General features: G+C 37.7%; 7 protein-coding genes across 10 annotated transcripts in view; 4 read left to right on the top strand and 3 right to left on the bottom strand.

The window, feature by feature from the left end:
- Positions 1-101: 101 nt before the first annotated feature.
- On the bottom strand, positions 102-8,619 carry LOC6566146 (cytospin-A). Its single transcript, XM_001992183.3, has 10 exons — positions 8,558-8,619; positions 5,674-6,761; positions 4,860-5,000; positions 3,779-3,955; positions 2,426-3,716; positions 2,197-2,342; positions 1,773-1,892; positions 1,362-1,707; positions 994-1,268; positions 102-823 (listed from the first exon to the last, which is right to left on the bottom strand). The coding sequence occupies exons 2-10, from the start codon at positions 6,535-6,537 to the stop codon at positions 734-736; spliced, it is 3,450 nt and encodes a 1,149-aa protein (XP_001992219.2). The 5' UTR covers positions 6,538-6,761; positions 8,558-8,619; the 3' UTR covers positions 102-733.
- On the top strand, positions 7,836-9,783 carry LOC116805616. Of its 3 annotated transcripts, none has more exons than XR_006246874.1 (4): positions 7,836-7,860; positions 9,040-9,269; positions 9,340-9,412; positions 9,608-9,783. XR_006246874.1 is itself a non-coding variant. In XM_043215939.1 (4 exons), the coding sequence occupies exons 1-3, from the start codon at positions 8,468-8,470 to the stop codon at positions 9,363-9,365; spliced, it is 330 nt and encodes a 109-aa protein (XP_043071874.1). In that variant the 5' UTR covers positions 8,152-8,467; the 3' UTR covers positions 9,366-9,412; positions 9,608-9,783. The 3 variants fall into 3 exon arrangements, 2 of the variants coding, with proteins under 2 accessions (XP_043071874.1, XP_043071875.1); XM_043215939.1 differs by lacking the exon at positions 7,836-7,860 and adding an exon at positions 8,152-8,526 and having other exon boundaries at positions 9,325-9,412; XM_043215940.1 differs by lacking the exon at positions 7,836-7,860 and adding an exon at positions 8,163-8,526.
- Positions 9,784-14,664: 4,881 nt separating this feature from the next.
- Positions 14,665-15,155, bottom strand: LOC6566105. The gene has a single exon (XM_001992182.3). It carries the CDS (start codon positions 15,110-15,112, stop codon positions 14,768-14,770), a length of 345 nt encoding a protein of 114 aa, XP_001992218.1. The 5' UTR covers positions 15,113-15,155; the 3' UTR covers positions 14,665-14,767.
- Positions 15,156-15,554: 399 nt separating this feature from the next.
- LOC6566104 (vacuolar protein sorting-associated protein 37A) lies at positions 15,555-16,829 on the top strand. Of its 2 annotated transcripts, none has more exons than XM_001992181.2 (4): positions 15,555-15,700; positions 15,768-16,061; positions 16,122-16,273; positions 16,362-16,829. In XM_001992181.2, exons 2-4 carry the CDS (start codon positions 15,824-15,826, stop codon positions 16,554-16,556), a joined length of 585 nt encoding a protein of 194 aa, XP_001992217.1. In that variant the 5' UTR covers positions 15,555-15,700; positions 15,768-15,823; the 3' UTR covers positions 16,557-16,829. The 2 variants fall into 2 exon arrangements, with proteins under 2 accessions (XP_001992217.1, XP_043071895.1); XM_043215960.1 differs by having other exon boundaries at positions 15,605-15,700; positions 16,343-16,424.
- Positions 16,830-17,068: 239 nt separating this feature from the next.
- On the top strand, positions 17,069-19,060 carry LOC6566103 (PHD finger protein 7). The gene is made up of 4 exons (XM_001992180.2): positions 17,069-17,225; positions 17,289-17,390; positions 17,448-17,842; positions 18,229-19,060. Exons 1-4 carry the CDS (start codon positions 17,127-17,129, stop codon positions 18,944-18,946), a joined length of 1,314 nt encoding a protein of 437 aa, XP_001992216.1. The 5' UTR covers positions 17,069-17,126; the 3' UTR covers positions 18,947-19,060.
- A 1,176-nt stretch (positions 19,061-20,236) lies between these two features.
- LOC6566102 (ras-related protein Rab-35) lies at positions 20,237-23,042 on the top strand. Its single transcript, XM_001992179.3, has 3 exons — positions 20,237-20,612; positions 21,739-22,038; positions 22,646-23,042. The coding sequence occupies exons 1-3, from the start codon at positions 20,561-20,563 to the stop codon at positions 22,897-22,899; spliced, it is 606 nt and encodes a 201-aa protein (XP_001992215.1). The 5' UTR covers positions 20,237-20,560; the 3' UTR covers positions 22,900-23,042.
- A 1,313-nt stretch (positions 23,043-24,355) lies between these two features.
- The window catches only part of LOC6566101 (neurogenic locus notch homolog protein 1), an 81,862-nt gene continuing 78,533 nt past the window's right edge, over positions 24,356-27,684 (bottom strand). The window contains exons 5-6 of the mRNA XM_001992178.2: positions 25,461-26,074; positions 24,356-24,770 (exon numbers count right to left, since the gene is read on the bottom strand). Of these exons, the coding sequence (XP_001992214.2) occupies positions 24,561-24,770; positions 25,461-26,074 (824 nt within the window). The 3' untranslated portion in view covers positions 24,356-24,560. The remainder of the gene's footprint in view (positions 24,771-25,460; positions 26,075-27,684) is intronic.

Raw genomic sequence — 27,684 nt, 5'->3', positions numbered from 1 at the left:
TGTTAACTGTGCATTTCGTTGTGTGAGCAATTTCGTTGAATGAGCATAGTTATGTTAACGTTGTCTCATTTGAATTTTAGTTGAATTAAAAAAATTATGTAGTTTTTAAGTTTCCATTTATTTTGCTTATGGTATTTTTTTTTGAATTGAATATAAAAATTACATTTTGTTGTTCGTAAAGTTAAAAGTAATGATAATCATGTTTTTTGTGGATTTTTTGTTTTATAATAAATATGCTATAGCTAATCGGTCACTCGGTTTCCCCAGTTGCCCAACATTCATGTATATATATATATAAATTTATACGTATATTTATAATTATATAAAATAAACTCTGAAATCAGCGTTTAAATTTGACAAACATTTTTGAAATCTGCCTCAACTCTAAAAACCTGACAATACACACTATAACTAATATTTATGAGTAGTTGCACAAAAAAAAAACAAAAATAAATAAAATAAAAAGCAAACTTGTTTTTTCTTTGTTTAGGCTAAGACTTGTGCCAAATTATTGCTGGGCGCCGCATGTGTTAATATTAATTTGGTAATAAATACAGTTCGCCACCGAAACATTCAATTGTATGTGGATTTGATGGGGTGTGGGGGGGGGGGGGGGGGGGATTGCTTATAGGGCGGAAGAGATAATACATATACAAAAGGTGTTGCGCAGCATATCCGCTCCAGATTCAGGATTCAGTTCTCCAATGTGCGATACGATGCGATGCGATGCGATTTACGTCTCAAAGTACTTGTAGATAGCGGTTACGTAGGACATCACCTGCGTCCAATCGGGTCTCTCAATTTGACACATATCATTGATGTTCTGCCATCCAAATAGACGATATCAATAATTAAAGGGGGTATTATAAGAGGAGTTGCATAAAATAAGTAAAACTTTCATTTCTCTATTGATTTTGGTTTGCAAAAGATGTAAGATTTGAATAAAATAAATAATAATAAAGGCTTAACTGAGCTATCAACTCCACAACTCACCAGGGTGGTATTAATACCAACGGATTCGGCAGCTGCAAAGGCGAGTGAAAAATTTCGCCACTTGTTGGCCGGACTGAGGGTGTCGTATGGTATGCAATCCGGCAGATAGGAATGTAAAATGGCACAGAAGGCCAGCCCATCGTTCCACGACGAGCTAAAGTTCGTGATGTCAATGTTGCGATAGCCAACTGTCTTATTTTGGCACCACTTGAGCAGCGCATTACGCTTGGAGCCACCATTCTTGGCCAGCATATTGAGCGGATCTTTGCGTTCACCTAAACAAATTGAACACCGTATTATATATTATATATATATATATATATATATATATATATATATATAGATGTATGGGGATGTATTTCAATTACCGCTGTAGGATTTTGAGACGTTGCCAAAACTGAGACTGGTCACCAGGGCGCTGCTGTTGGGCGTCTGTGTCGACGGCGTTGATAGGCTGGGTTGCTGCTGTTGCAAGCTGCTGGGCGTGTTTGGTGTGGAGGGCGGCGTTGATGTTGCACTTGTCGTTGACTGTTGCGACAATTGTTGCTGCAGCTGCAGTTGCTGATGTTGCTGCTGCTGTTGTTGTATTGCTTTGGTAGTGTTAGCTGCTGTTGATGTTGTTGCGGATGTTGTTATAGTTGTTGATGCTGCTGCTGCTGTTGCATTGTTAACGTTCACATGAAGATTGCTGCTCTGCAGCACGGGCAAACGTAGCTGTTAAAAAAAGAAATATTTGTGCTTATGAATAAATATTATCTACATATATTGTTGAAACTTACGCTCTCATGCCAGTCACCGGATACGGGCAATATAATTGGCGTATTGCCCGTTTCGGGTGTGCCGCTGTTCAAGCTGGACGTGGAACTGTAATGCGATTCGGTCTCATCCGATTTGCCCTGCTATTCGAAGCGCGTGTTAGGATTATAAAGAGTGAATAATTGAAATGCAGCAACTCAAGAAGTGTGTATTTTTATACCCTGAACCCATTGAAAATGTGTAGCAAGGACATTAGTTATATATATATTTTTGATAAGGATCAACAGCCAGACTAAAGGAGTGAGAGACTTTAAATTTGGAATAGAAGTTCTCGTATACCCCGCGCAGATGAAGTTTGCTCCATTTTATCGATAGCTGCCTCCGTTTTTCACAACCTGTTCAGGGTACACACAACGGTCTGGGTCTTTCTTGTTCTTCTTCGCTTACCGGCTTGTTGTTCTCAATGCTCTCGATGAGCGTTTTGACGGAGAGCCGCGAATCCTGGCGACTAAAGCTGAGCTTGCTGCGCCTCGAGCATATTTCCTGCTGCACAGTGGATAGCACCGATTGCTGCGTCTCCGTCTGCTGCAATTCTGTGGATGGTTACATGAAGAGTGATTAACAATTAACGATTATCGGTGATATCCTCGCTCTCTGATGTGATGTATTAGCTTACGCTGCTTGGTTAACTTGTCCAGCTGCTGTTCGAGCAGCCGAATCTTGTCCTTTTGTAATTTGTTATCGAGCACGAGCTGCTCGCGTGCGCTGAGCGCCTCAGTCTTGAAATCGTTGGCCACACGCACCGTCATCAGCAGATCCGCCTGAAACTGTTGCCACTCGTCGGCGTCCCGTTGCCGTCGCTGTGTCTCTGTGTCCAGGCGGGATTCGCTATCGCTTAGCTGCAGCTGCACATCGCTCAAATGTCGCTGCGTCTCGCTGAGCAACTGTTGTAGCTGAGCCTTGTCCTCTTGATGACATTTGCACTGCACCTGCAGCTCGGCGACACGCTCCTCCAGCGTCTGGCAATCGCCGGCCAATTTGTCTTTGTCGCATTGCAGCTGCTCCAGCCGATACTCGAGATGGGAGACGGCGCATTTCGCATTGTTTTTGGCCACCTTGCATTCCTCGCTCAGGCCGGCGACTTGTTCGCGCAGACGCCGCAACTCGGCCTGGCTGCGCGACCATTGGTCCTGCAGCTCGGCCAGTCGCTCCTCGAGCGCATCCTTTTCGCGTCGCGACGCGTCGAGCACATCGCTCAGATCGGTCTTATCACCGCGCGCCAAATCGGCCTCGAGCTCCTCAATTTTGGAGCGTGCATTCTCCAGCAGTGTGCTCAGCCTACTGATCTCAATGGCCCGCTGTGAGATCTCCTCTTTGGCCACAGCGAGTTGGGCATCGATTTGCTTGCGCTCCGCATTGGCCGCATCCAGCTGGGAGTCGAGTAGTGCGTTCCGTTCACGCTGACGCTGCTGCTCCAGTTGGACCGCATCGCGCGATTGCCGCAATTCAGCCAGTTCAGCGTTAAGCTCCTCCTGCTTGAGCATGAACACTTCCCGTTCCTCTTGCGATGTCTGTATCAAATCGAGCAGCTTCTTCTCACGCTCCGTGGTGATGACCTCGGCGGCTGCCGCCGCCGGTTGCTTGGTGTCACGCAGCAACAGCTCCTGCAATGTGCTGATCTGTGTACGCGACTCGTTGAGCTTCTCGGTTTGGCGGCACAGCGACTGAAAGAGCACATCCTTCTCCTCGGAGAGGCGTTCGTTCTCCGTTTGGGTGTCACTCAGCTGGGTCTGCAGATCGGCCAGCTCTTGGAGTGTCGCCTGCAGTTCCTCATTTGTCGAGTAGTGCGTCTCCTCCATTTGTATGATCTTATCTTGCAGGCAAGCTACTGAAATTTCACTTGACGACGACTGCTTGTCCCAGTCCGGCGTAAGACATGGCGTACCATCATGCGCCGATTCGTTTATCTATAAATATATATTGATATATACATATTTAATTTTATATATCGGTTAGTATTAAGACTTACATTGGGCAATGCTATGGAGGCGGGCGCTGAGCTATGCAAGCGCTGTGAATCTTGTATAATCTGATGCTTCTCCGCGTCCGACAATGGCGAATTGACAACGTCCCGCAAACGATTGCGCAAAGATTCATTTTCATATTTCAAATTGCCAATTTCCATTTGTGTTTTCTCCTGTTGATTCTAAGAATGACAGTGAGAGAGAGAGAGGCAGGTGAGTCTGTTTGTTGTTTATTGTTTATATGTTGCTTCTAATTTCTCATTGTTATTTTTGTTGTCGCTATTGCTGTTGTTGTTGTGGTTGTTTTTGCGTTGTTGTTGGTGACGCAAGGTGCAACATCAAGTGCAAATCGTATATGAACTCAATTTCCCCAAAAATAGAATAAAATAAAACTAAACAGAAACTACTTAAAAAAAATTAAATAAATAAAATAAAACAAAATTAAAGAAAACAAAAACTACATAAACAAAAATATACAAAACACTTTCTTGTGTAAAAAAAAAAACAATAAAAACACAGAAAAAAGAAACACTAAATAACCAAACAAACAATGCAAATCCAACAATAACAATAACAATAACAATAAAAAACCCGATGCACATTCAACAATAATCCGCAAGTTATTTCATTAATATTGAAATTTTTCTCATTTATTTTGTGGTTCCTCTTTCAGTGAAGTGCAATTTTCTGTTTTTTTTTTTTTAATTTACTGTGTTGGCATACTTTTAGCAGTGACTGTTTTGAGGCGGCCGCTGAGCGACAATTTTCTCAATTAAAGGAGCGCTATCTTATAGCATAGTATATAGCATATAGAAACATATTGAATATCAATAAATATTGGTTAAAGTAACGAAGCGCAACGCCCCCAGTTCCAATACCAGCAATAGCAACAACAACACCAACAATAAGAACAATAATTATAATAACAATAACAAATATAAAAAAGACAATTGTTCAACAATAGTTGACAGTTGATTTTGCGGTTAATTCGATGGAATAACAACAACGATGACGACGACGACGACGACGACTCGCCGTCTGTCTTGGATTGGATTGGGTTGGTGCCGAGCTTGATTTAGTTGTTACCTGCATCTTGAGCAGATCGCCCTTCAATTTGGTCACCTCGCTTTGGTATGGCAGCAGCTCCACGATGCGCGTCTCCAGCTGCAGTTGCTCGCGTCCCAATCGCTCCAGCTGTGTATGCAGCTCCTGCATTTTATTGTTAGCCTGTAATTTGTGAAGAGTTTCAAGATTAGCGAGTGATTCAATTTCAATTTTATACTATAATACCAAAGAAGGTATTCAGACTGTGTTCGTCGGTGCCCGAGTCAAAGTGTCAAAAGATAAAATTGATAAACGCAAATCGATAAAATCACATATCTCCCATAATTTGAAGGCTGCAGTCAACAAATTTGATTGGGTAGCTTCCTGGGGATGTCCTTCAAAGATTAGCATCTATGAAGTATCGATAAAAAATTGTATGACCACGCCCACACCTGCCCTCGTAATCGCCAAAAGCGATATTTCTGTAAATCGATAAAACCATATATCTCATGCATCTCATTTGAAAGCTAGTCACCAAATTTGTAAGGTGTATTGCTAGTAGCACCTTTCAAAGCCATAAAAAAAATGTTTGGACCGTACCCACTCCCGCCCCCACAGTTACCGAACTTAAAAGGCAGATTCTAGGAAACTCCTCCAACATTTTTTTCCGCCACGGCCCAAAAAATGCACAAATGATTATATCTGCTGTAATTTTAAAGTCAAACTTGGCAGATTACTCGGTATTTCTTGGCATCTATTAACAGATTACTTATTGGTAGCAGAGTATTTGGCAGTCGGTTATGCCCGACTCCGCAACGTTTTCACTTGTTATTGCTGTTGTTGCTGATTTACTCACCTCGAACAGTTGCTGCTGCTGTTGCTCGTTGTTGATGATTTGCAGCTGCTGCTGCTGTTCTTGCTGCTGCTGCTGCTGCTGTTGTTGCTGCTGCTGTTGTTGCTGTTGCTGCTGTTGTTGATAGCTGCTTGCGGCAACAGCTGCGACAGCAACTGCTGCTGCTGCAGCTGCTGCGCTGCTGTTGTTGCTGCTGCCGTTGCCTGTTGCGCTCGTGTTTGTTGTTGTTGCTGCTGCTGCTGCTAATTGCTGGTAAAAATCAGCAGCGGCAGCGGCAGCAACGCTGCCATCTTGCAATGCGGCCAATGCGCTATTGCTGCTATTGTTATTATTGTTGCTGTTGTTTGTTGCTGGTGTTGGCACCGCTGCAATCGACGTCATCAATTGTTGTTGTTGTTGCTGCTGCGGTTGATGTTGTTGTTGTTGTTGCGGTATTTGCTTTGGCTGCTTTTGTCCTTTAAATTTAGATTTCTTTGCCGGCAGCGTATTGCTCAGCAACTGTTGTTGTTGTTGCTGCTGCTGTTGCTGGCGTCGCTGCTGCTGTTGTGTTGTCAGCAGCAATGCAGCCTCGTCGCCCACATCGACGCCTCGCTCGTAAGTCGCGTCGTTGTTTGAATAAAATTTTGTTGTTGTTGTCGCTGCAGGGTTGTTAAGCTGCTGTTGTTGCTGCAGTGGCTGCTCATGCGCCGTATTAAGTGATGTGCTGGACTGCGATTTTTGTCGATTGTTGTTGGAATTTTGTTGTTGTTGTTGTTGTTGCTGCTGCTGCTGTTGTTGCTGCTGCTGTTGCTTGTGCGATGAGTTGTTGGAGGAGGCAGAACTCGAGGTTCCTTGTCCTCTGCGAAATAATGATTTCAATTTAATCATTTTGTGTATTATTTTTGTAGCTTAATTGTTGTCGTTTGTCGTTTCTTGCAAAACGTTAATCATTAACTTTCAACTTTTTGATTTTATTGTTTGTTTGGCTGATTCGATTTTTTTTTATTTATTTATTTATTTATCGTTGCACTTGAACGAAACAATTGCAACGTCGTCGTTCGTCTTTTGTCGTTGTGATCGGCACTTAAAATTAATCGTTATCGCTATTCATGCTATAAATTAACACAAATCGATGTTAGGTTTGACACTCTACTCATTTGGCTATGTTTACGTGTATGTGTGTGTGTGTGCAAAGAAAGTAAAATTTGAATTTGTGCAATTTGCAGATTTGCAATGGAAGTACCAAGTAACCGAAGAAGAAACTAAACGATGAATGAAAGTTCAAAGCAGATGCCGAATATAACAACACATAAAAAACTCTTGCATGCCGACACCAGCAACCAAAAACAATAACTCGTTTATATTGCTGCTGCTCGCTTCTGCCTGCTGTTGTTGCAGTTGCTTTTGTTGTTTGGCTCTGACAATCGCTTGCATTGTTGTTGTTATTATTTTTGAGCCGCTCTGTGTTCGAGAATTCAAGATTGCGAGAGCGAGAGAGAGCGAGCGAAAGAGAGTTGCATACAGTAACAATAACAGAGCACTGTCATGTTTACTAACAGCGGTCGAGTCAGCAATGAGATAGAAAAAGCAGAATTATGAATAAAACAAAAACAAACAAAAATCATGGGCACCTCTTCATTAGTATGCAGTCATTAAAACAAATATGTATGCAATTGAAATATGCAAAGCAGAAATCCAAACAGAGACTAAAACTGCAACGTCAACGTCTAGTTAGTTTCAAGTCGAATGCAGCTACACACATACATGCATCCATACATATGCAATGTAAGTGTGTGAATAATTTGTTTGTATATGTTGTTTGCTCATCTGGTTTATTGTCATTTTCATTTACGTTTTTCATTGTCATTTTGTGGCGCGCGTGTTGATTACTCATGTCGCGAATTGAGCACTTGAATAAAGTGCAATAAGATGGATAAGTATAGCTTATATATATAAATCATGCACACATACAAAAGGTACATAAAGACTTTATCCGGCCGGCCGGCCCTATGTTAAATATTGGTAATGCTTAACAGTCTACAATTGACAGTTCGCACTTTTCGCTATCACGTGCCGTCACAATTTCAAATAGAAGTGATCCTTGAACTTGATATGGAATAATAGGCAATTGTGACGTCAAACTGCGCACACGGTTCATAGGAATATGCTGCTGCTACCCACACAAAAGAGATACACGCAAATGTTTATTTGGTTAGAAGGCTTTGCGAGACACATTTAAATTGAAACATAAACATCAAAAAATGACATCATGCACGCAAAATCAGATTTTTTTGTCGCAATTTTCGTTAATTACATTCGAGTTTTATCAGGTGCGTGTGGGTAATTTATACAAATACATGTGTATTTTAATACGGGCTGGTTTGGGTTTATCTCTGTTGTTTGCAGCGCGATAAGTGTCTTGCCATTAGATAATTACAAATGTGCCAAGCGAAGAAACGAAAAATTAGCGCCGTGAACCCATTTGGCGTATGAATGCTAATTATTAATGTGCATTATAATCAAATAAATCAAATATATTCACAGCACGCGCGCACATTTCGCACACGTTTTGCAACACTGAGGGAGAGTGCAAGCGTACGTCAGTCTGCAGTTGCATTCGTGTGTGTGTTTAACTAAATTACACATGAAATTGTGGCTGCTGTTAGCTCACTGTCAATGACGAAAGTAAATTGAAATCAAGCAGCAGCAGCACTTAAAGAATGTCATGCGTAGAAGAACGAGAACAACAACAGTGTCATAGAGACTGCTTAACAATGAATTGAACACACACACATACAAGCAGAGGTATTCATAATAAATGAAGACACGTACACACGCTCGGACTTTGGATATATTCACACCAAATAACTGTAAAAGGTATTTTTTTTGCACACGCACACAATCATACCGAACACAGTGTTAGCCATTGAAATAGGTTAGAGCGTATATAGCCAGGGGAAGGGGTGGGGGTACAAACAAATAAAAGACAAGAGAATAACAACACAGCGCGTACGAAGAAAAAAAAAAGAACTGAGCTGAGCAACTGACAACAAAACGCGAACGCGAAGCGACGCGCGTTTTCTGAACGAGTCAACTGTATGCAGTGTGACCGTAGTTAGCCAGCGCAAAACAGCACAATGTTATTTCGTAAATGAATAACAGCGCATGCGTAGCGTGTTGCCCAACACTTATGATATACAAGTATTTTTCAGCACTTGACGGTGCGCGCGTTCAATAAAAAAGTACGAAAAATTTCAAATTTCAGCAGACAGCTTTTAATTTAAATTCAAATTCCAATTCATTTCAATTTCAAAGCAAACATATTCCCAGGTCAAAATCAATCTCTCCAAATTGAATTTCGTGATATTATTGTGTATTTTTAATGATCAGAATGCCGTTCTTCAAAAGCATGTTGAATGACAATCTCAAGCAAGGTTCCGCACCAGACAACAATCCCAACGAATACACAAAAGATACGGATATGCTAGCAACAGATTTACTCGACGGAGGCCACAAGTTGACTGCGCTTGAGAACGATGGATCATCTTTAACAACCGTATGGAGTAGTTGCGGCTTGAGGATCGAATGCAGTACGGATAACGTTAAAGTTCAAACCGATCGTAAGTTTTGCCCAAGCCTTTCGCTATATTTGTATAAAATAATACCGCAACTCAGTACTTAATTCGATAGAAAACAGTGAAACCAACTCTCAATGAACGATCGGGCGCAACGAAATAAGATGCAAAAGCTTAGGCCTTGATCAGTAAGTTTGTTTAAGTCATTGATTGATTTAACTAACTAAATATAATATTATATATATATTGTCATATAAATATATATAGTGTATATAACTATATATATATATATATATATAAATATATATATAATATTATAGTTAATAATATATAATATTTTTTCTCTCTCTTTTTGTGCTTCGATAAATCGATCATCATTCAAGAAACCAAATAAACTTGCGACATCAAAATATGAATTCAAACAAATAGGAAATTAAAATTAAAGCATGCAATCTGAAAAAAAAATAACGATTCTCGGGTAAAAATAAATAAAAAAGACTAAAGAATTACAGCGTGCTCTAAATATCATCATTTGCTGTGAATCAAATAAATGCAGAGATATGCGAGTTGTTTATTAGGATTAAGTTAAAAACAAGCATAAATAACTATTTTCTAATGAAATGATCAAACTATTGAGTCAACTTTCTTTCGATTTGGAAATTTGCATCGAAGGTGCATTTTCTTCTGTCCTTACTGTGCAGGGGTCCTTACACTCAGAAAATATCTACATAAATTTAAAAACAATGCAAAATGTTTATGTTTAATGTTTAATATCAATATAATTAACAAAAAAGCGAATATAAGAATTAATCAGTCGTGTACATTTTTGTTAATTATATTGTTATTAAAAATTAAACATAAACATTTTACATTGTTTTTAAATTTATGTAGATATTTTCTGAGTGTAAGGACACCTGAACACCATAGACAACACCCTGTAAGTTTGACATATATTTTCTCCTAAATTTTAAGAAATTTAAAATTTGGAACCAAATATTTGAGAAATTTTCTCTATGAATAATAAAGTATAGCGATTTACTAAAATGTTGGACGATTTTTCTTAAGAGTGTATTTTACAGATGTCTCTTTTAGGTTACTTCTGTTTGAACATAAAACATCAATCACTCTTCGCTGTTCTCTGCACCGTTTTGCGGATTGGAAAACGATGAGTGGGGGGGGCGAGGAGGGGTTGGCTTGGATTGTATCGATTTCAGTCATTATGCTCTCTGCGAGCATTTTCCAGTTGCTGATGATCTGGCCCATAGGCCAATCAACCAAGAAGCCGGCCGGCCGGCCATTGCCTCAACACCGTCCCCTCTCCTTAACTGCTCTGCCCTTCCCACTCCATTCCCACCTCATCACACCACTCATAGCCATAGATGACAGTTCAGTTTCATTTTCTTTGATTCATTTTCGTATTCTTTGGCATTTAGCAGATACATTCAAGTCAGTCACGTCAGTGAACAATCAGCAATCAACAATGGACTCATCAGGTAGCCAGCAGCAACTGATGTCTGATGTCTTTTTTACATCATCTTTTGCTCTGGCTCTCGACCGAATTATTTATCTACGGAAAGCTTTTCTGCGTGCGTGTGCTTATCAAAGCGGACAAAACCATCAGCACCACCAGCACCACACGAGGTGAGGAGGCTGCTGGAAGTGGTTACCGGAACCACAAAAGCCACAAACCGCGTCGGCTATACATATATGTATTTATGTACATATATATATGTGTGTATGTATGCACATATGCGGTATTCAGCTGTTAAATGTCTACGTTTTTATTATTTGTATTTGTATACCTTTTGAGCTATTCAACAGGGTATGTTCAAGTCCAGCAAATGTATGTAACAGACAGAAGAAATCATCCCTTATATCGTTTGCTATATACACACTGCTTGTGTATATTTGTGTATGTATCTAAAAATATAACATCACTGAAATCGATTAAAATCGATAAACATAAATATATATAAATTATTTCTAGTTTTTCTATTTTTTAGTATTATTTTTTTGCTCATTGTATGCATTCTTAAAGTAACTGTTTGTACAGGGTATATGCTAGCCGCATACTCTCTACAAGCGCATGCTGCATACTTGTTTCTTGTTTCATTTTTATTGCTTGGCTTTTGATTTTGGTTTTGGCCAACTCGTTGAGGTCTATGACCATCTAGTAGCAAACGTCAGTTATCGCTGCTTCGGGGCGTCGTGATAACCGACACAGTGGGTGCCCCCGTCCCCCTTCACCCTAACGCCCCACGCTGATCACTGGGCGGCACTAACGGATCACATTACGCCAGAGAACTCAGAGAAACCCAGTGGGCAGTTAACTTGTCGGACAGTCGGAGCATGACATAAGTATATTTTCAACAATGTAGAAATGCATTGTTGATTCTTTCACTCAACTATTAGATACCCTAGATCGACAAAAAAGTTGCATTAACTACGATTTTTATGATCTGAATTGCATAAGAATTTGCTAAAATATATACGTGGGTAATATATCTCTATTGTATGTGAAGACTTTAGCTTAAGAAGTGATTTTTTGTTGTTGATTAATTGAAAAATTTAAATTTATGAATAATATATTTCTATTGTATATAATGACTGAAGAAGTGATTTTTTTTTGTGAATAATTGAAATTTATGCATATTTTCATTTGTCTGTATAGTATGACGAAGATTTCGAACTATATTAAAATGCTGGCGATGTTCGTATCTTTAATATGTAGGTTTTTGTTACATCATTATTATTTGTATACAAAAATGATCTTGCATGGACAAATTTGAATATAGCCGAAAGGCAAAAGAAAAACACGCACTTCTAATGTGAATTGCAAAATTATAAACAGCGATTGTTAAGTGATTTCTTCCCAGTCCAAAGAATGGATATTATTGGTTTTTAAAATTTCAAAGCTGCCTGTGCTAATGAAACGTGATAACTTTTTTCTTGTCCAGTTGTAAAAACTTCATTAGATAGTAAAAAAATAAGGAAAAAATTTAAGTCAATGATAAATTACATTTTTTTTTTGCAAATAAAATGAAAGAAATAGACAATCTTGACATAGTCTACATAATACATATATATGTATAATTATTCATATATACACCAGTATTTGCTGTTACATTTGATGCGCTTAATGATTGCAGGGTATATAAAAAATGCGTTTAATGGTTGCAGGGTATATAAATAAAAAAAAGTCCAGTTCAATGGGCATTTACTCGTGTGAGCGGCTCGTTTGTTAGTTTTTTTACTGTTGGTTTGTCGCTCGGTTAGTCTGTCATTTTGCCTATGTATGTGTTACGCTTTGGTGCGCCCGATCTACCCTACAAATTGGAGTGCGCGAGAAAGATGTCTGTCTTTGCTATTTGGGGGACCGTGAATTGAGCTGTGTTATCGATAAATTCGTTTAACTAAAAACTTCGTTTTCGATATTAATACAAGTTAAGCCGATAATTAGTAGTAGTAGAAAACAACCCCCTGTCGAAATTATACATATTTTTTCTAAATATTAGAAAAATCAAGATGATATTTAGAAATGGAAGCCGTAGTGAAAGCTGCAACAATAAATTTGAGAAACTCACTTTCTGAATAATGGGGTAATAGGGTAATTGGCGCCAAAAGTATGGCGATTTTTTATTTTGATAAGTGTATAACGTTTCTTAAATCGCAGTTCAAAGTGAAAGTTCTCTATTTAATCGACAAGCAAATCAATTTAAGTGTTAGATGAAACCAGATATTATTAACCATGTGCTATCAATCAATCAACTTAGAGTTATCGATATCATTTTGGGTGTAGCGTCTCACAAATTCGTTGTCATCGCTTGAGGTCTCTCCCCTTCCCTTTCTTCAACCTGCCCCTCGCCATATTCTCGCACATACCGATTCCCATTCCCATTCCCATTCCGATTTCCTTTCCCTTTTTCATGCTTTGAAAATATGCTTTGTTGACATGTGTAGATTTATGATTGTGTGTGTGTGTGTGTGTTTATCGCACGCTTTGTTCGCGTTTTTTTTACCATATGCTAAACATTTCGCGGCGCTTGTTTAATGTGTGCTTTTATTATTCGATTGTTCAAACTTATTATAATAATCCGTTTTCCTTTCGTTTCTCGACGAAATATTTTTAGAAAACGGTTTCATTTTTTGCCTGAGCCACAAAAATAGAAACTTACTTTTTTTTCTTATTTTTCTTTTCTTCCAATATCTTTTGCTATTGACATTGTTGTTGCATTTCTAAATGTATGCATTAGTTGTTAATGATTTACGTTTTGCTTGTTATGGTTTTTTTCTTTTTTTTTTTTTTTAATTTTTCGTAGTTGCTGCTGGTTTAGAATTGGAAAGTGAAGTCAACGAAATTTCACTCAAATTATATAATTAATGTGTTTTTAATTATAAGCCAGCCAGCAAGCAATCAACGTATTGTGTAGAGAGCTAGCAAACAAATTGTCATAATTGTTGAAAACTTACCCGCAAGAGATGCAATCCAAGAAACAACTGCAATCAACAGCAACAATAATCAATCAACGACACACACACACACATATATACCTATATGTCTATGTATATAAGTATGTATATAAATATAATATATGTGCGTGTGTATGTTTTTTTTTTGCAGCACTTGCACTTGTCTTCGCTTTTTGGTAATTGGCAACACTTAAATTTAAATGCCGTTAGATGAACACGCTGTTTAACACTTGACACTCTCTCTTATAACTGTGTTGAATGAAAAGCATTAAGAAAAGCAAGTAGAAAGATGAGCACATAAATAATATATATATATATTTCTTTATACATATATATTTATTTATACACAGCTGCGGCTGCAGCCACAGGCGGCGCGAACGTTAATTGCATTAGAAATTCGTATGCGTGTCGTGAATGGAAGAAGCCTTGCAACACAAAAAAAAATTCAACTAATGCAATCATTTGCGGCTGGAGCTTATTTTAAGCATTTCTTCATCGGCACAACAATTCCAATTAGACAAGAGCAGCGCAAATGTCATTTGCTGCAAATCCCGTTATTTCTCACACACACAAAACCACGCGCATAAGCTACCGCTGCAGAGAGAGGGAGATGTAGTCTGTTTGACCTCGACTTGATAACCAATTAATATTCATTAAATAGATTTCGATGTTGTTGTGGTTCTTCTTCTTGTTTTATTTATAGACGAAATGCATCGCGACACAAAGGGATGACAACAGCAATGGCAAAGACACGAGAATCAAACAACTTTTAATATTTTTAATTTTATATTTCCTTTGCAATATTACTTTATTATATTATATTGTTTGTCGCTGGCTTTGCAGCTGAAGTCTGTGTTGTGTTTTAGCAGCCTTGGCTTTTAGCTTGTTTGTGTTTGCTGCAGCCAAGTCGGTTTCTGTTTGCTGCGCGGCCAGTGTGACCGTTCTGCACGGCATACAAAATACCAACATACTCTTTGCACAGAATTTATACTATTTTATTACATCGATTTTGCAATAAGAAAAACATATAAATAACAAAAAAATTGATATATATACTAACTAAGGGATAAGGCTTAGTCCTTCACCCGGTCAATGGTGCTCGAGTCGAAAGGGACCTCCTCTACTTTGGAAAAGCCCGATATACGTATAATCTTGCCTGTGCCCTCCACTTTGACATGCCTGGCGAACTGTTGGGCCGGCGACAAGGACAGCTCATCCTCCGTTTTGTAGCCATAGTATTTGGCCCAGTCGTTGCGACCCGTGTAGACCATGTAACAGACGAGGCCGAATGCCTGCCACGCCAATATCGCATAGCCAATGCTCAAGCGGCGCTTCCACAAATCGGCACGATGCTCCGGTATTGGACTTGTGTTGCGCCGCACAAAGCGACGCAGCCATTTCATTTCGAACAACGCCATTTTCTAGGACTGCACGCTGTTGTTTATTATATAAATGTTTAGCAACGCGTTCTTCCCAATTATAAAATCAGATATAAAAAACATCGAACAGCTGTTTGCTCCTATGGAAGTGCAACACTGTCTTTGACAGAGTTACCAAGCTAGCTAGAGTTGTGACACACAAATAATATTGCAATTTTTTTGAATATAATTAATAAGAGCTTTGTAATTTGTAAGATAGTAAGTAAAATGCTTTTCTTTTACGTTTACCTTCGTTATGTATGTGTATTATTTAAATTGAGTAACTATGTTGTGTTCCAAAATATTTTAAATTACCAAAAATAATTGTATAAGTAATAAATCAAACAGTCCTTATATTTTATTATATGTACGGGCATATACATACATATACATTTCTTGACCAGCTGTTCATATATTATATTTGCGGCTAAATGGCAACTCTGGTTGGCAAAAGCCAACGGTGCTTCATAGAATGCGATTTTGTTCTAGTTATAATATAACAAAAAAAAAAGAAAGAAGAAAGCTCAAGTTTTCATATTAATTTTGCAAAGCGACAAGTTGATGAAAATACATACAGTTCTAGCAAGGGTAGGCGAATTCATGTAGAACTATGTATATGTGATCGATTAAGCTGCAATTAAGGTTTTATTTTTAGCCCATAGATAATATTGGAAGAGATACTTATAGCGAATTGCTGGCAAACTGCAAAAAATGCCTACTGCGCAGCAGACGCCACAGAAGCAGCAGAATGTGCAGGAAAGTAATGGCGTTCATGAACCGAAAGTGAAGGATGATAATATGCCAAATTTATCAACGTTGTCACTCGATGAACTGAAGCAGCTCGATCAGGATCCCGAGTTCTTTGACGACTTCATTGAGGAGATGTCTGTGGTGCAGCATTTGAACGAGGAACTCGATTCGATGATGAATCAAGTAGAGAACATATCACGTAAGTTAGATGACAATTATAAATCAATTATAGGGACATTTATTATATATGAGTGCGCAGGTGAAAACGAGAATAAGGGCACACATCTGCTGGAGTTGAAGCGACGGCTCAGCGATGATTATACGGCATTAAAAACCCTGGGCGAGAAATGTGACCAGCTTAACAAAAAGTATTTGAAGAAATCTGAGGAATATGCACCGCAGCACATCCGAGTATGCCATGCAACAAAATTTAAGCAATAAACAAACACAAATTTTTTATATTTTTTTTGATAATTATAGTTATTTTTATTATGAGCAGGAACTGTTGCAAATAGCCGCCTCAAATGCGGACGCCGACTGTGATCGTCATGTGGAACATTTCCTAAATGGTAAAACCGATGTGCAAACCTTTCTCAGCACCTTTCAAAGCTCGAAGAAGACCAGCGCCGAGCGCAAAGCAAAGGAAGAGCGACTGGGCACACAGCTTACCGCCTTGGAGCGAGCCGGCATCTAATCTAAGTTTGAGAACTGAAAATTTTGCTACTTAAGCCCCAATATATATAGAGATTAAGCCAACAAAAAAAAAACTAAAAACCCGCGTGTAAAATCTAGTTTTTAGTTACTATATGCATAAAACTATTTATAGAATTTATGTCGTTATTAGGCAATCAAATTATGTTTTTTAGTCCGTAGACATTTTTGTGCAAGATGGAACAATTGTATTGTAATTGATGATCCAAGAGAAATTATAATGTGTATGACTTAAATATATATATATATATATAAATGTGTTTATATTTATTATATTAATAACAATTGTTTGAATCGAGCATCGAAATATGTTACGATTTTATTAAATATATAAAATGTAATTAAATATGAAATTTAAAAATACATTACAATTTATAAAAAAAATGGTTATATGGCAACACCGTCCTTCCAAAATGTTGCACGATTTGTAACATCCCTAAATAGGAATCGAGTATCGATACGCCAGTGCTGGTAAATATCGAAATGTCGCATAGCTTGACAAATATCTTTGACATAGGGAACCAATTATTTAAGAAGTATACTAATAATTAAAATGATTTATTGCATAATTTGCCGCTCGGGCGTGGATAATGAGCTGCGTCTGGGCAAATTTCACACACTAAACAATGTGCATGTGCACGAGAGATGCCTGGTGAGTGCTGCAATAAATACAAAACCAATTATTTCACGAAAATAACAATCATTTTGCTTGCAGTATTTGAGCTCGAATCTATCGCAGCGCTATAATAGTAAATTTGCCATTCTTCATTTCGATATCGATGATATTAAAGCCGAAGCCGAACGCGTCAAGAAATTGGTAATTTTTTAAATTTGAATTTACATACATATATATATATATATTAATTCCTTGCAGTCATGTTGCTATTGTTCAAAGAAGAGCGCCAATATTGGCTGCTGTCATTGGAGCTGCCGTCGCACATTTCACACCGATTGTGGCAATTTGCATGGTGCCCAGTATCAATTTAAGGGCAAATTTGAATCGTTTTGCAAATTGCATGTGCACCCACAAGAAGATCGTCCCGATCCGCATCAAAAGTGTGCCATATGCTTTGATATGCTCATCGACAAGAGGGGAAAATTTAGCAGCACCAACCATATACATGGCGAATGTTGCAACAATGGCTGGTACCACAAAACCTGCCTGCAGCAATATGCTAATTCCTCCGGTTATTTCTTCAAGTGCCCCTTGTGCAACGATTCCAAGAAGTTTGGTTCCGTTGTCCTATGGGGTATCAGTGTGCCGCTATGGTAAGTTTTTTCTCGTCCAGTGATCATTATGTTGAGTTAAGCTGTTGGCGATGTCCTTCAAAGATCAGCATCTATTAAGTATCGCCTATATCAATCGCAATTTAAGAATTACAGTTACCAAAACTTGAAGGTAGATTATTGGGAATCCCCTACAACATTTTGTTTCCCTCCCAAAAAATTACTAAAAGCCTATATCAACTGTAATTTTAAGGCCAAACTTGGAGAATAGATTACTAGCAACTTCCATCAAAGATCGGTATTTCTTGGCTACCCCATTCTATAGCACCTGTTATTAGATGGTCTTACTTATTGCTGTCATAGTATTACGCCCGACTGCAATGTTCTCTCTTGATTTAAAATTGATATTGTTATTATTTTTTCCACAGCGATGCGTCTTGGGAGAATACAAGTATGTATGAGGATCAGACGAGGCGGGAGACTAAGTGCAGCGCCCGCAGATGCGTTAATCCCGATGGACGCGAAGCAGATAATCTGCAATTGCTCTACTGTTGCTTCTGTGGGTCCATTCCGATGCATTCGAATTGTATGCCATTAAAATATGATAAATATTACTGCGATACGTGCTCGGAGGTGGTGGGAATGGCCAACGCCGAGGATAGTACGGACGATGATCTCGATCCTATTGAAAAGCTTATCGCAACGCAAACACCGAAACAGCGACGCGCACCAGAAACCTGTGGCAACACAGGCGTCACTAAATCGGCATCCTATTCGAATAAGAATGGCAATATATTATGTTCTGGATCGGATTCGGATATAGATTGGGAGGGATTCAAGATGCTGCGCAGAAGTGTAAGAAATAAGGACATCAATGAACTGAAAACCGATTCAGCTAAACAGGAAACGACAACAATCACACCATATTCACTACGTAATAAGAGGACAGACAATAATGAGGCGACACCATCAAATAGAGACAAGAAGGAGAAGCCACCCTCGGAAATTGTGACAGAGAAGGAGAAGAAGCAGCCAGGCGTCTCTGTCCAAGCAGGTCGTAGACGAATCTCACTTCGCAATCAAATCGCCAATCATTCCGTCATTGCGAGTCGCACGCGCGGTCGTTCCACAAAATATACAAAATAAATTAAAATGTTCATTTTTTGTATTTTTAATTAGTCATAGTCATTAAGTTTTCATAGCAGTATTAAAGATAACATTCTGAAATTTATTAAAAATGTATGGATTTGAAAAATTGAACACTTCTAATTTAAATTTGTATTTAATTAGAAACGTTTTTTTCATAAAGTAGACAAGGAAAGACATATGAAAATCAAGCGTCTCGCTTTTATTCATAGCTAACCGAGAATATGCTTGGAAACTTCTTATGTGCGTAACATAAACTAATTTTGAATATTAGAAAAACGTATATAATTTTCGCCTATATATATGTATATGTATTAAACTAGCTTCGCAAAAAGAGTAAAAGAAAAACTGATGTTTTTGCTTAGTAAAATGATTTTCAAGTCGAATAGTGCGCCAAAAATAGATGTCGATTGGCAATGAGAACATATGCAAGTCATCAAAGTCGATAAGTTGCAATCACCTCTTCTGTATTCAAAACACATCGATGTTTTTATCCAGCAGCACAATCGATATACACGACAACTGGAAACTTCAATATTAAACTTGATTATCGTTTGTTCTTATTTTAAAAATGCAAAATATTTTTAAATACATATAAATTGTATTTTTTTATGTATGATTTATAGTTCAACTAGATTAGATTGACTTTATTATTATTATTATTTTTATTTTATTTGTGGACTCGAATTATCGAGTGATGTTTAGTGCTGTAAATTGTCGCACATATTTGTATATCGCTTGCACACAATCGATATGTCGATGTATTTTTTTTTACATCCGTACTTCATTCCATATATATATATATATATACCGTGCGTTAGTAATAATTTACTCATAATATGAATATTATTTAGGAATATGAATTTAATTAAGATATTGAAGCCAGTCAGCAGTATCGGTGCAAGATAAGCCAAATATAATTGAAACACACAAGTGCATATATATATGTGTGTGTGAGCCCATAATTCGCTGGCGCTTGTGTGCGAGAAAGAGATAGAACGACGGAGAAGAGAAGAGTGAAGAGAAGAGAGAGGGCGAGAATTGCTAATTTATTGTGCGTGTAAATTGTGTTCTTGCTGTAAGTTTTTTTTTGGATATCAAATAAAATACATAACTTCATCTGTGCTTCCAACACCAACCAGCAACAATAATAACAACAAGTCGGCAACCGTCAGACTTTTAATTGCCTCGCCGCCATCCCAACCAAATTGCTGATAATAAATACATGCAAAGGCAAAAGGCGAAAGGCAAAAGCAGCAACAACAGCAGCAGCAGCAAGCGCTTTAACGCCGGGATCTTATCACACACACACACACACACACACAGTAGCAACAGCAGCCACAGTCGCAGTCAGCAGAACAACGGTTTATCATAATACTATTTGAACAACCGGCAGCAGAGCGAGCGAGAGGCAAAGAAACACATATGTGTGTGGGAGTGTCTGCGTGCGCGTGTGTGTGTGTGTGTGGGACAACAACAACTGAAATATTTTCACAAAAATTGTGCATTGTTTAAGTTGGACGCGTCAGCGTCAACGCCGCTGCTAGCGTCAAACTCAACGCCGTTTTATTGTAAATTACAACAACAACTAGAAGAAGAAGCAGCAGCTCAAAAATGGCACGGCACTTTGATCATATGTTCAAGCTGCTAATAATCGGCGACAGCGGTAAGTGCAAATGCAAATATTTCTCATACACACAAAGTTTTTTTTTTTGCATGCATTTTTGCATGTTTTTTTTTCACCTGCACAATAACGTTATAAATAGCAACAAACTATAAGGGAACAACGACAAAAACTATTAGGAGAAAAAAATCTGCACGGTTTGTGCTCAATTCCAATTTGTCTGTCTGCCTGGTTTTCTGTTTTTGTGTTTGACCGATTTCTTTGTTTGTGTTTGTGTTTGCTGTGCCCAATCAGCTGTTTTTTTGCTTTTCTCTCTCTCTATTCGCGCAATTTGTATTGGCGAACAATTATAAATCTCTCTGCCATTCCTTGTTCGCTCTTTATGCAATATAAAATAAGAAGAGCAAAAAGGAAAAAAAATGAAGTTGTCGATAATGTTTAATAAACAATTTGTATTAAATCCAAGCACACATAACCCTCTCAGAATTCTATCGAGTGTATTATTGTATTATTTTTAAGGGCGTTTTGTAATTAGAGAGCGGCCTGCTATTAAGTGATTAGTTGTGGCTGTTGTTGGGTAAACAGAACTTGCACATACTGATCTACAGCTGCGATCAAAATAATAGTACTCAAAAAAAAAACACTTTAAATATAGTTTGAAAAATTATGAAAATTTAATTTGAGCACTGAACAATCAGTTTGTAGGGATTATAGCCTTGGATTTCTAACTACTTTTCCATTATGTTTGGGACGTCTGCCAGCAATCTCAGCACTCAATGCCATATTGTAAAGGTTTTTTTTATATTTTCAAATAGTATCATTTAAGTATGGTTGTACCCGATGAGAAACCAATCATTTGTTGTTTGACAGAATTGAATTTTTGTTGCATATTCAAGATTTTGAAGAGTTCTCGATTTTCAGCAGTGCAATTGATCACCATAAAATGAGCCATATTTTTTGAGGAGAAATATCGAAAAGGAATTATAAAAGGAGTTATGAAGATACTGACTATGTATTTGCAACGCATAAGGCAGCTAGTATCTTGACCGCAACTGTATGTGAAAAAATAAACTATTGAAATGAAAGCGCATAGTTGCATAGAAGTCGCTTGCAGTCGTATTATTTAAATAATTATTTTTAATTAATTGTGTTGTCTTTGTTGTTGCAGGTGTGGGCAAATCATCGTTGCTCATTCGTTTCTCAGATGACACATTCTCGGGCAGTTATATAACAACGATTGGCGTCGACTTCAAGATACGCACCGTTGTCATCGATGGCCTGCGCGTCAAGCTGCAGATATGGGATACGGCCGGACAGGAGCGCTTTCGCACCATCACCAGCACCTATTATCGTGGCACCCACGGCGTCATCATCGTCTACGATGTGACGAACGGCGATTCGTTTGCGAATGTCCGCACCTGGCTGGAGGAGATCAAACACAATTGCGATGTGGTCAACAAAGTATTAGGTGCGTACAGCTGCCATTATACAATGCAATACAGGGACAGTAAAATAGTTGTGTGCGTGAAGGCAATATGCATTTAATATGGAATATCTTACATGGAATACTTTACATTTAGTATCCGTTAGCAAACAAATTGATCTGATTTTCATCATTTTAGAGAATTTTGTGGCATTGTTTGTACTGAGGAATCAAAGCGAAGTTTTTCCTCCTCTTTAAAGAAAGTTTTCTGGATATTCTACTAGCTAATTACGTTTATTCCTTTATTTCTGTTTCTGACTTAAGAGCATTTGTGTAAAGAAGTTTAATTGATGCGGCGATGCAATTGTTAATTGGTTCTTTGATTAGAGTTTAGAGTTTTCTTGATAGAGTTTACGCTTTATATTATCTGATAGGTCAGTTAAGGCCTTATAATATTGAAATTGCAATTACTTCGCGAACTTCTGAATTTCATTAAGAAAAAATGTTGATATACTTTCGAAGTAATTGTATTCTATTTTCAAAATGATATTAAAAAAATGCACAAGTTAATGTCTTCACACCCATTTTACTGTCCAGGTGTGTGTTTACATATATCCCCTTGAAATAACCGATATATATATATTTTTTTTAGTGGGCAACAAGAATGATGATCCGGATCGTAAGGTTGTCATTACGGAGGATGCGCAACGTTATGCGCGTCAAATGGATATTGAGCTGTTCGAGACATCTGCCAAAGATAACATCAATGTGGAGGATATGTTTATGTCGATAACGCGGCAGGTGTTGAATTATAAACTGCGCGCCGCCTCAGATGAACAGCAGAGGGATCGCATCGTTGTAAAGCCACACAAGAATAAGGGCAAATCCAACAAATGTTGCAGTTGAAAGCGACGCCGCACCAGCAGCAGCAGTAGCCGCAGCACTAAAATGTTGATGAGGATATGTTGTGGGGGCGCGTAGTACAGGTTCAGATGGCACACACAACCACATACACACATACACAGCACACACACAGATAGACAAACATATGTAGCTTACACACACACACACACAAGACAATTTTTTTGGTTTTTTTTTCTGTTTATAATTTTTTTTTGTAAAGCCTCTAGAGCCGTAAAAAAAATGTAAAGCGCAATTAATTGTATTTAGCAGTTTACATATATATTCTATACATGTATACATATATATATATATCTATATATATGTGCATTGATGTATAAATATGTATAATATATATAAATATATAAAAAGGAATACACAAAACAAAAAAAGAAAACAAATTGCATATTTATACAAGAATATATTTATATTTGAAACCGAAACACAAATCAAAGAAAAATTGTATTTACAATAATGACGAGAAATGTAACAATAATTGCGAATACGCAGCAAGCAGCAGAGAAAACGAGACAAGAAAAATGTAAAGAAATTTATACGGTTTTATCATTTCAAGGAAACAACTTATACGCATACTCATACATATATACATATATACATGCATACATACACACAATAGATACATAGATACATGCATATACAGCAGTTCCACAAAAGTCAACAACTAATTAACTTACTGACCGACCGACCGACATTTAACATTTTACTCACCGTTCAGTTGTGTGCACTATACAAATTATATATATATATATGTATTTATATATATATATATACATAATCACTATAAATTAACAAGTATATTTTTTTTTTGTCGTATCTAAATTAATTTGCAATCGTTTTCGAAACGCCAATTACATATGAAACTGATATTTATATTGTATATGATTGTATTTTATATTTGATATATATATGTATAGATTCATAAATCGAAATCGTATACAGATTTGTTGTGTGTTTCAGCACCAAATATGATAAATGTTTAGTGGACAGACTTTTAGAAAGTGCGATCGATTCACAGAGTGTTGAATACTTCATTAACCAAATTTAGGAACGTTATATGTTGTATTTAAGCATGGTCCACATTAATAATCATCCATACATACCATATATTTGAGAAGATTCAGGAAAGTAAGCAGTATGAGACGGTATCAAATAAATTAACTAATTACATTTTTTTTAATAACGCTGTTAATTCATTATCAAAATATTGTTAATTTCTTGATTGACTGATAAAACTGTATGCTGAGTTTTGCAATCTGCATTTAGTTCAAAACATAATGCTAGAATTGTTTGCAAATTATGCTTTTGGCTGATTACTAATCTCTAGATTTAGTCTCAAGCCAGTTTTCAGAGTTTTTTTTGTGCGACTTTGAACAGGGAGAGTTCGAGAATTGGGTCAAAAAGTTGTCCACAATTCTTAAGCGCTTTCAAACTTGGTGTTTTTTTTTTTTTTTTTGTATAAATGAAGATTAATTTTATTTTGTATTATTGCAATGTAAGTCGTAGTTTCTTAATATTCGTCAGTGAATTAGATGCAAGTTAAATTAACAGTTTCTTCTTTATGTTTTGTTGTGTGAAATCGATTGGAATTCGGGCGGCAGGCAGTGTGGCGTTTGCTCAGATGGGGGCCACGCCTCGTCTCCACTAGCTTAATGGTATTTGGCCACGGGAAAGGTGCGTGTCTGGCGGCAGGAGATGAGCGCATCACCCGATTGTCCTGCCGGGCAACGGCAGACAGCGAGATGGGCCTTCGGCTCGCAGGTGGCACCCGAGGCACATTTACCAATGCACGGATCGACGCATTGATAGTTAATGCAGGCCCGGTGATCCGGGCACTCGGTGTTGCTCAAACACTCGCCCTGCACAAAAATAATATGTATAAATAAATTGTATATCAGCTGGACAGTAAAATAGGTGTGAAAGCAATAAATTGTTGGCAGGCACCATGCATGACTGATATTTGTATTAATTTAATATGAAATCCTTTACATTTTGGTGACTTTATCCTTTACATCTTTAAGCATCGTTTGCAAATAAATTGATCTGGTTTTCATCGCAACTAAAGGACCTTTACTGCATATTCTATTAGCTATCTTTAGCTTACTTGAATCCTACGAGTCTTCAATGTTTTTTTGCCACTTCAGAAATTCAGAGACCTTCCAATTAATGTGGCTATTTAATTGTTGAGTTTTTCCTATATCTTAGAGTTGATGCACTATCTTCTATCTATCTCAGCTCTGTCCGTGATGTCCTTGGCTCGTTTAATATTATTGGATAGCTCAGTCTTTGTTGTAATGAATAGAATCAAACCTTATATATTTTGCAAACAATATCCATAAGAATCTGCTCGGATCTGTTTCACTGTCCAGCTCAATATGGACTTTTACTGAAGCCTCTTTGACTTCTTAAGCCGGAGCCTTCTGATTCTAATTTATAGCTTATATCCTACAAATTAATGTATTGTATTCTGGACATGATATTTAGATTTTTGTTGAATGTTCACAAGCTATTGTCTTCACCCCTATATATAGATTTATATGAGTACTTACGCGTGAGCAATGGGAGAGCGGATTACCAGTGTGGCCGGGTAGGCAATTGCAGACGGGTCTCTCGCGTCCCGTGTTATCGTGGCCGGGCACACAGATGGCATTCGTGCCGCACGGATTCGGTGAGCAGAGATCCTCCTTGGTGAATGGGCGACAGCTTATAAATGGATCGCCGGTCATGTCACGCGGACAGCTGCACACCGGTGTCAAGCCGCGCAGATTACAATCGGCACCGACGCCACAGGCGCCAACGCATGTGTTCTTGCAGATGCCATAGAAACAGGCCGGCCTGCCAGCCGGACAATCCGAGTCGCCATAACATTCCGGCCGGCACTCTGTGTATGGACTGCCAATGTAGCCTTTGGGGCACTCGCACACCGCCCGATGACTGGCCACCGATTTGCAGTTGGCACCAATGCCGCACTGGCCACACGATGGCACACATTTGTAATTGCTGCACATATCCCGGCTGGCGCAGTCGCCATCGTGCTCGCACTCGTGGCGACACCCGCTCAGCGGATTGCCCAAAAAGCCATGCAAACAGGAACAGGTCGGCACCCCATTTATAATCTCGCATTTCGTGTTGATGCCGCACGGGCTCGGATGGCATTGTTCCTCTGCAAATATAGTTAAATTTGATGCATTTTTCATTGAAATATAATAACAAAATTATCAATTCTTTAGACTGTCAAGAAAGGGTTTTTTTTCTAGGGTTTTGCAATTCCCAATAGAAATGCGTTTTCATTGTTGTGCAAGATCATTTTTGCATAAAAATAGCAAAAATATGAAAAATAACAAATTGTGAACAAAGTTATAAAGTATCCACTTTCCAATAAATAAGGTAAGATCGAGGCAAACTCATCAAATGGATATCTTTGGAATATAGCAGACTGAGATTAATTAATTTTATTAATTAGAGTAGACAATAATCCCCAATAATTTTGATCAGATCCATTGCAAAGCAGTATAAAAGTCAAGTGCTTCCTATCGGCAGATTTGTTTTTAATTGTGCGCAGAAAAACGAAATGATCTTGAAATATTTGTATTTTCATTTTGAAGGGCAGCTTAAATTTCTTACTATTTTTTATATTCTTTAGAGTATTAATTATAATTTAGTTTTTATATTAAATGAGACTTTTCGAACTCATAAACTATCAGCATCACTAGCCGATCATTTTTTATGTTTATATCAAACCTTTGTAGATTCATATTATTATTAATCAAAATAATAATCATTTCAGTTCGGTTCAGTTCAATTTTCTGCGTCTTACAACTTTTTCAATATCGGTTTCTATACTGGTTATGAGTTTGTAATTGTTTAATTTCGCACAACGGTTCCGGTTCTGCCTTTTTTAAATTTAAATTTTTATAGATAACATAATTGTTGTTCGATACTGATCATTTTGTTTGCCAACAAAAGGCTCTTACAAAACGAAGAAAAAGAAAAAAACAACTCAACAGTGGATTTGAGTAAAACTTAAGCAATAAAACTTGTTTGGGGATTGGATGATGCCTTGCTCAAGGCATTATTTAATGTGAATTTCAATGCCGAATAAATATATATTTGCAGTATAAACAATGGCATAGCTACAAAGTGGAAGGACGAGTAAAGTGAACTAATTTATTGGTGAGAATAACGAATTGTATGTAATGATGATTTAGTTATTACCAACAACAAATATCAGACTTTAATTAAAAACGGCAAATTGTTTGCGACTTTTATATGTAGGGTTTGAAATGCATTGTATTTACCTCACCGTCGACAGCACTTTAATAAATTACTAATTTGCATGAATATTTAAATCAACACTGATTTATATGCATTTGCAGCATGCCCATAAATTGAAGGCATACCAAAGTAGATGTATATACGTGTGTATGTGTATGTATATATGTACTTGCATAGTGCAGTTTCCCACACATATGCCGCCATATAAGGATACTAATTGAGCTGGCCATGCAATTTATATAATACATAACGAAGCTATATGCACGAATGGTTGATGATTGTCCAGCGGCCAGTTTCGAGCTGTGAATAGTTTGGCTGTCATCAGGGAGCAATTCAAATTGTACAAATTGCACCAAAAATATATATATATATATATATAAAAAAAAGGTAAGAATAATAATATAAATATAAATTTATATATATGTATGAGCAGTTATCGTCAGTTGCCTACTGGCAAACAAAAGCGAAGCCAGGCACGCGAATCATGTTGACCAAATC

This window comes from Drosophila grimshawi, unplaced genomic scaffold (assembly GCF_018153295.1).
Source record: "Drosophila grimshawi isolate 15287-2541.00 unplaced genomic scaffold, ASM1815329v1 contig_848, whole genome shotgun sequence".
Lineage (NCBI taxonomy): Eukaryota > Metazoa > Arthropoda > Insecta > Diptera > Drosophilidae > Drosophila > Drosophila grimshawi.
This window is presented reverse-complemented; position numbering and strand designations above follow the sequence as displayed.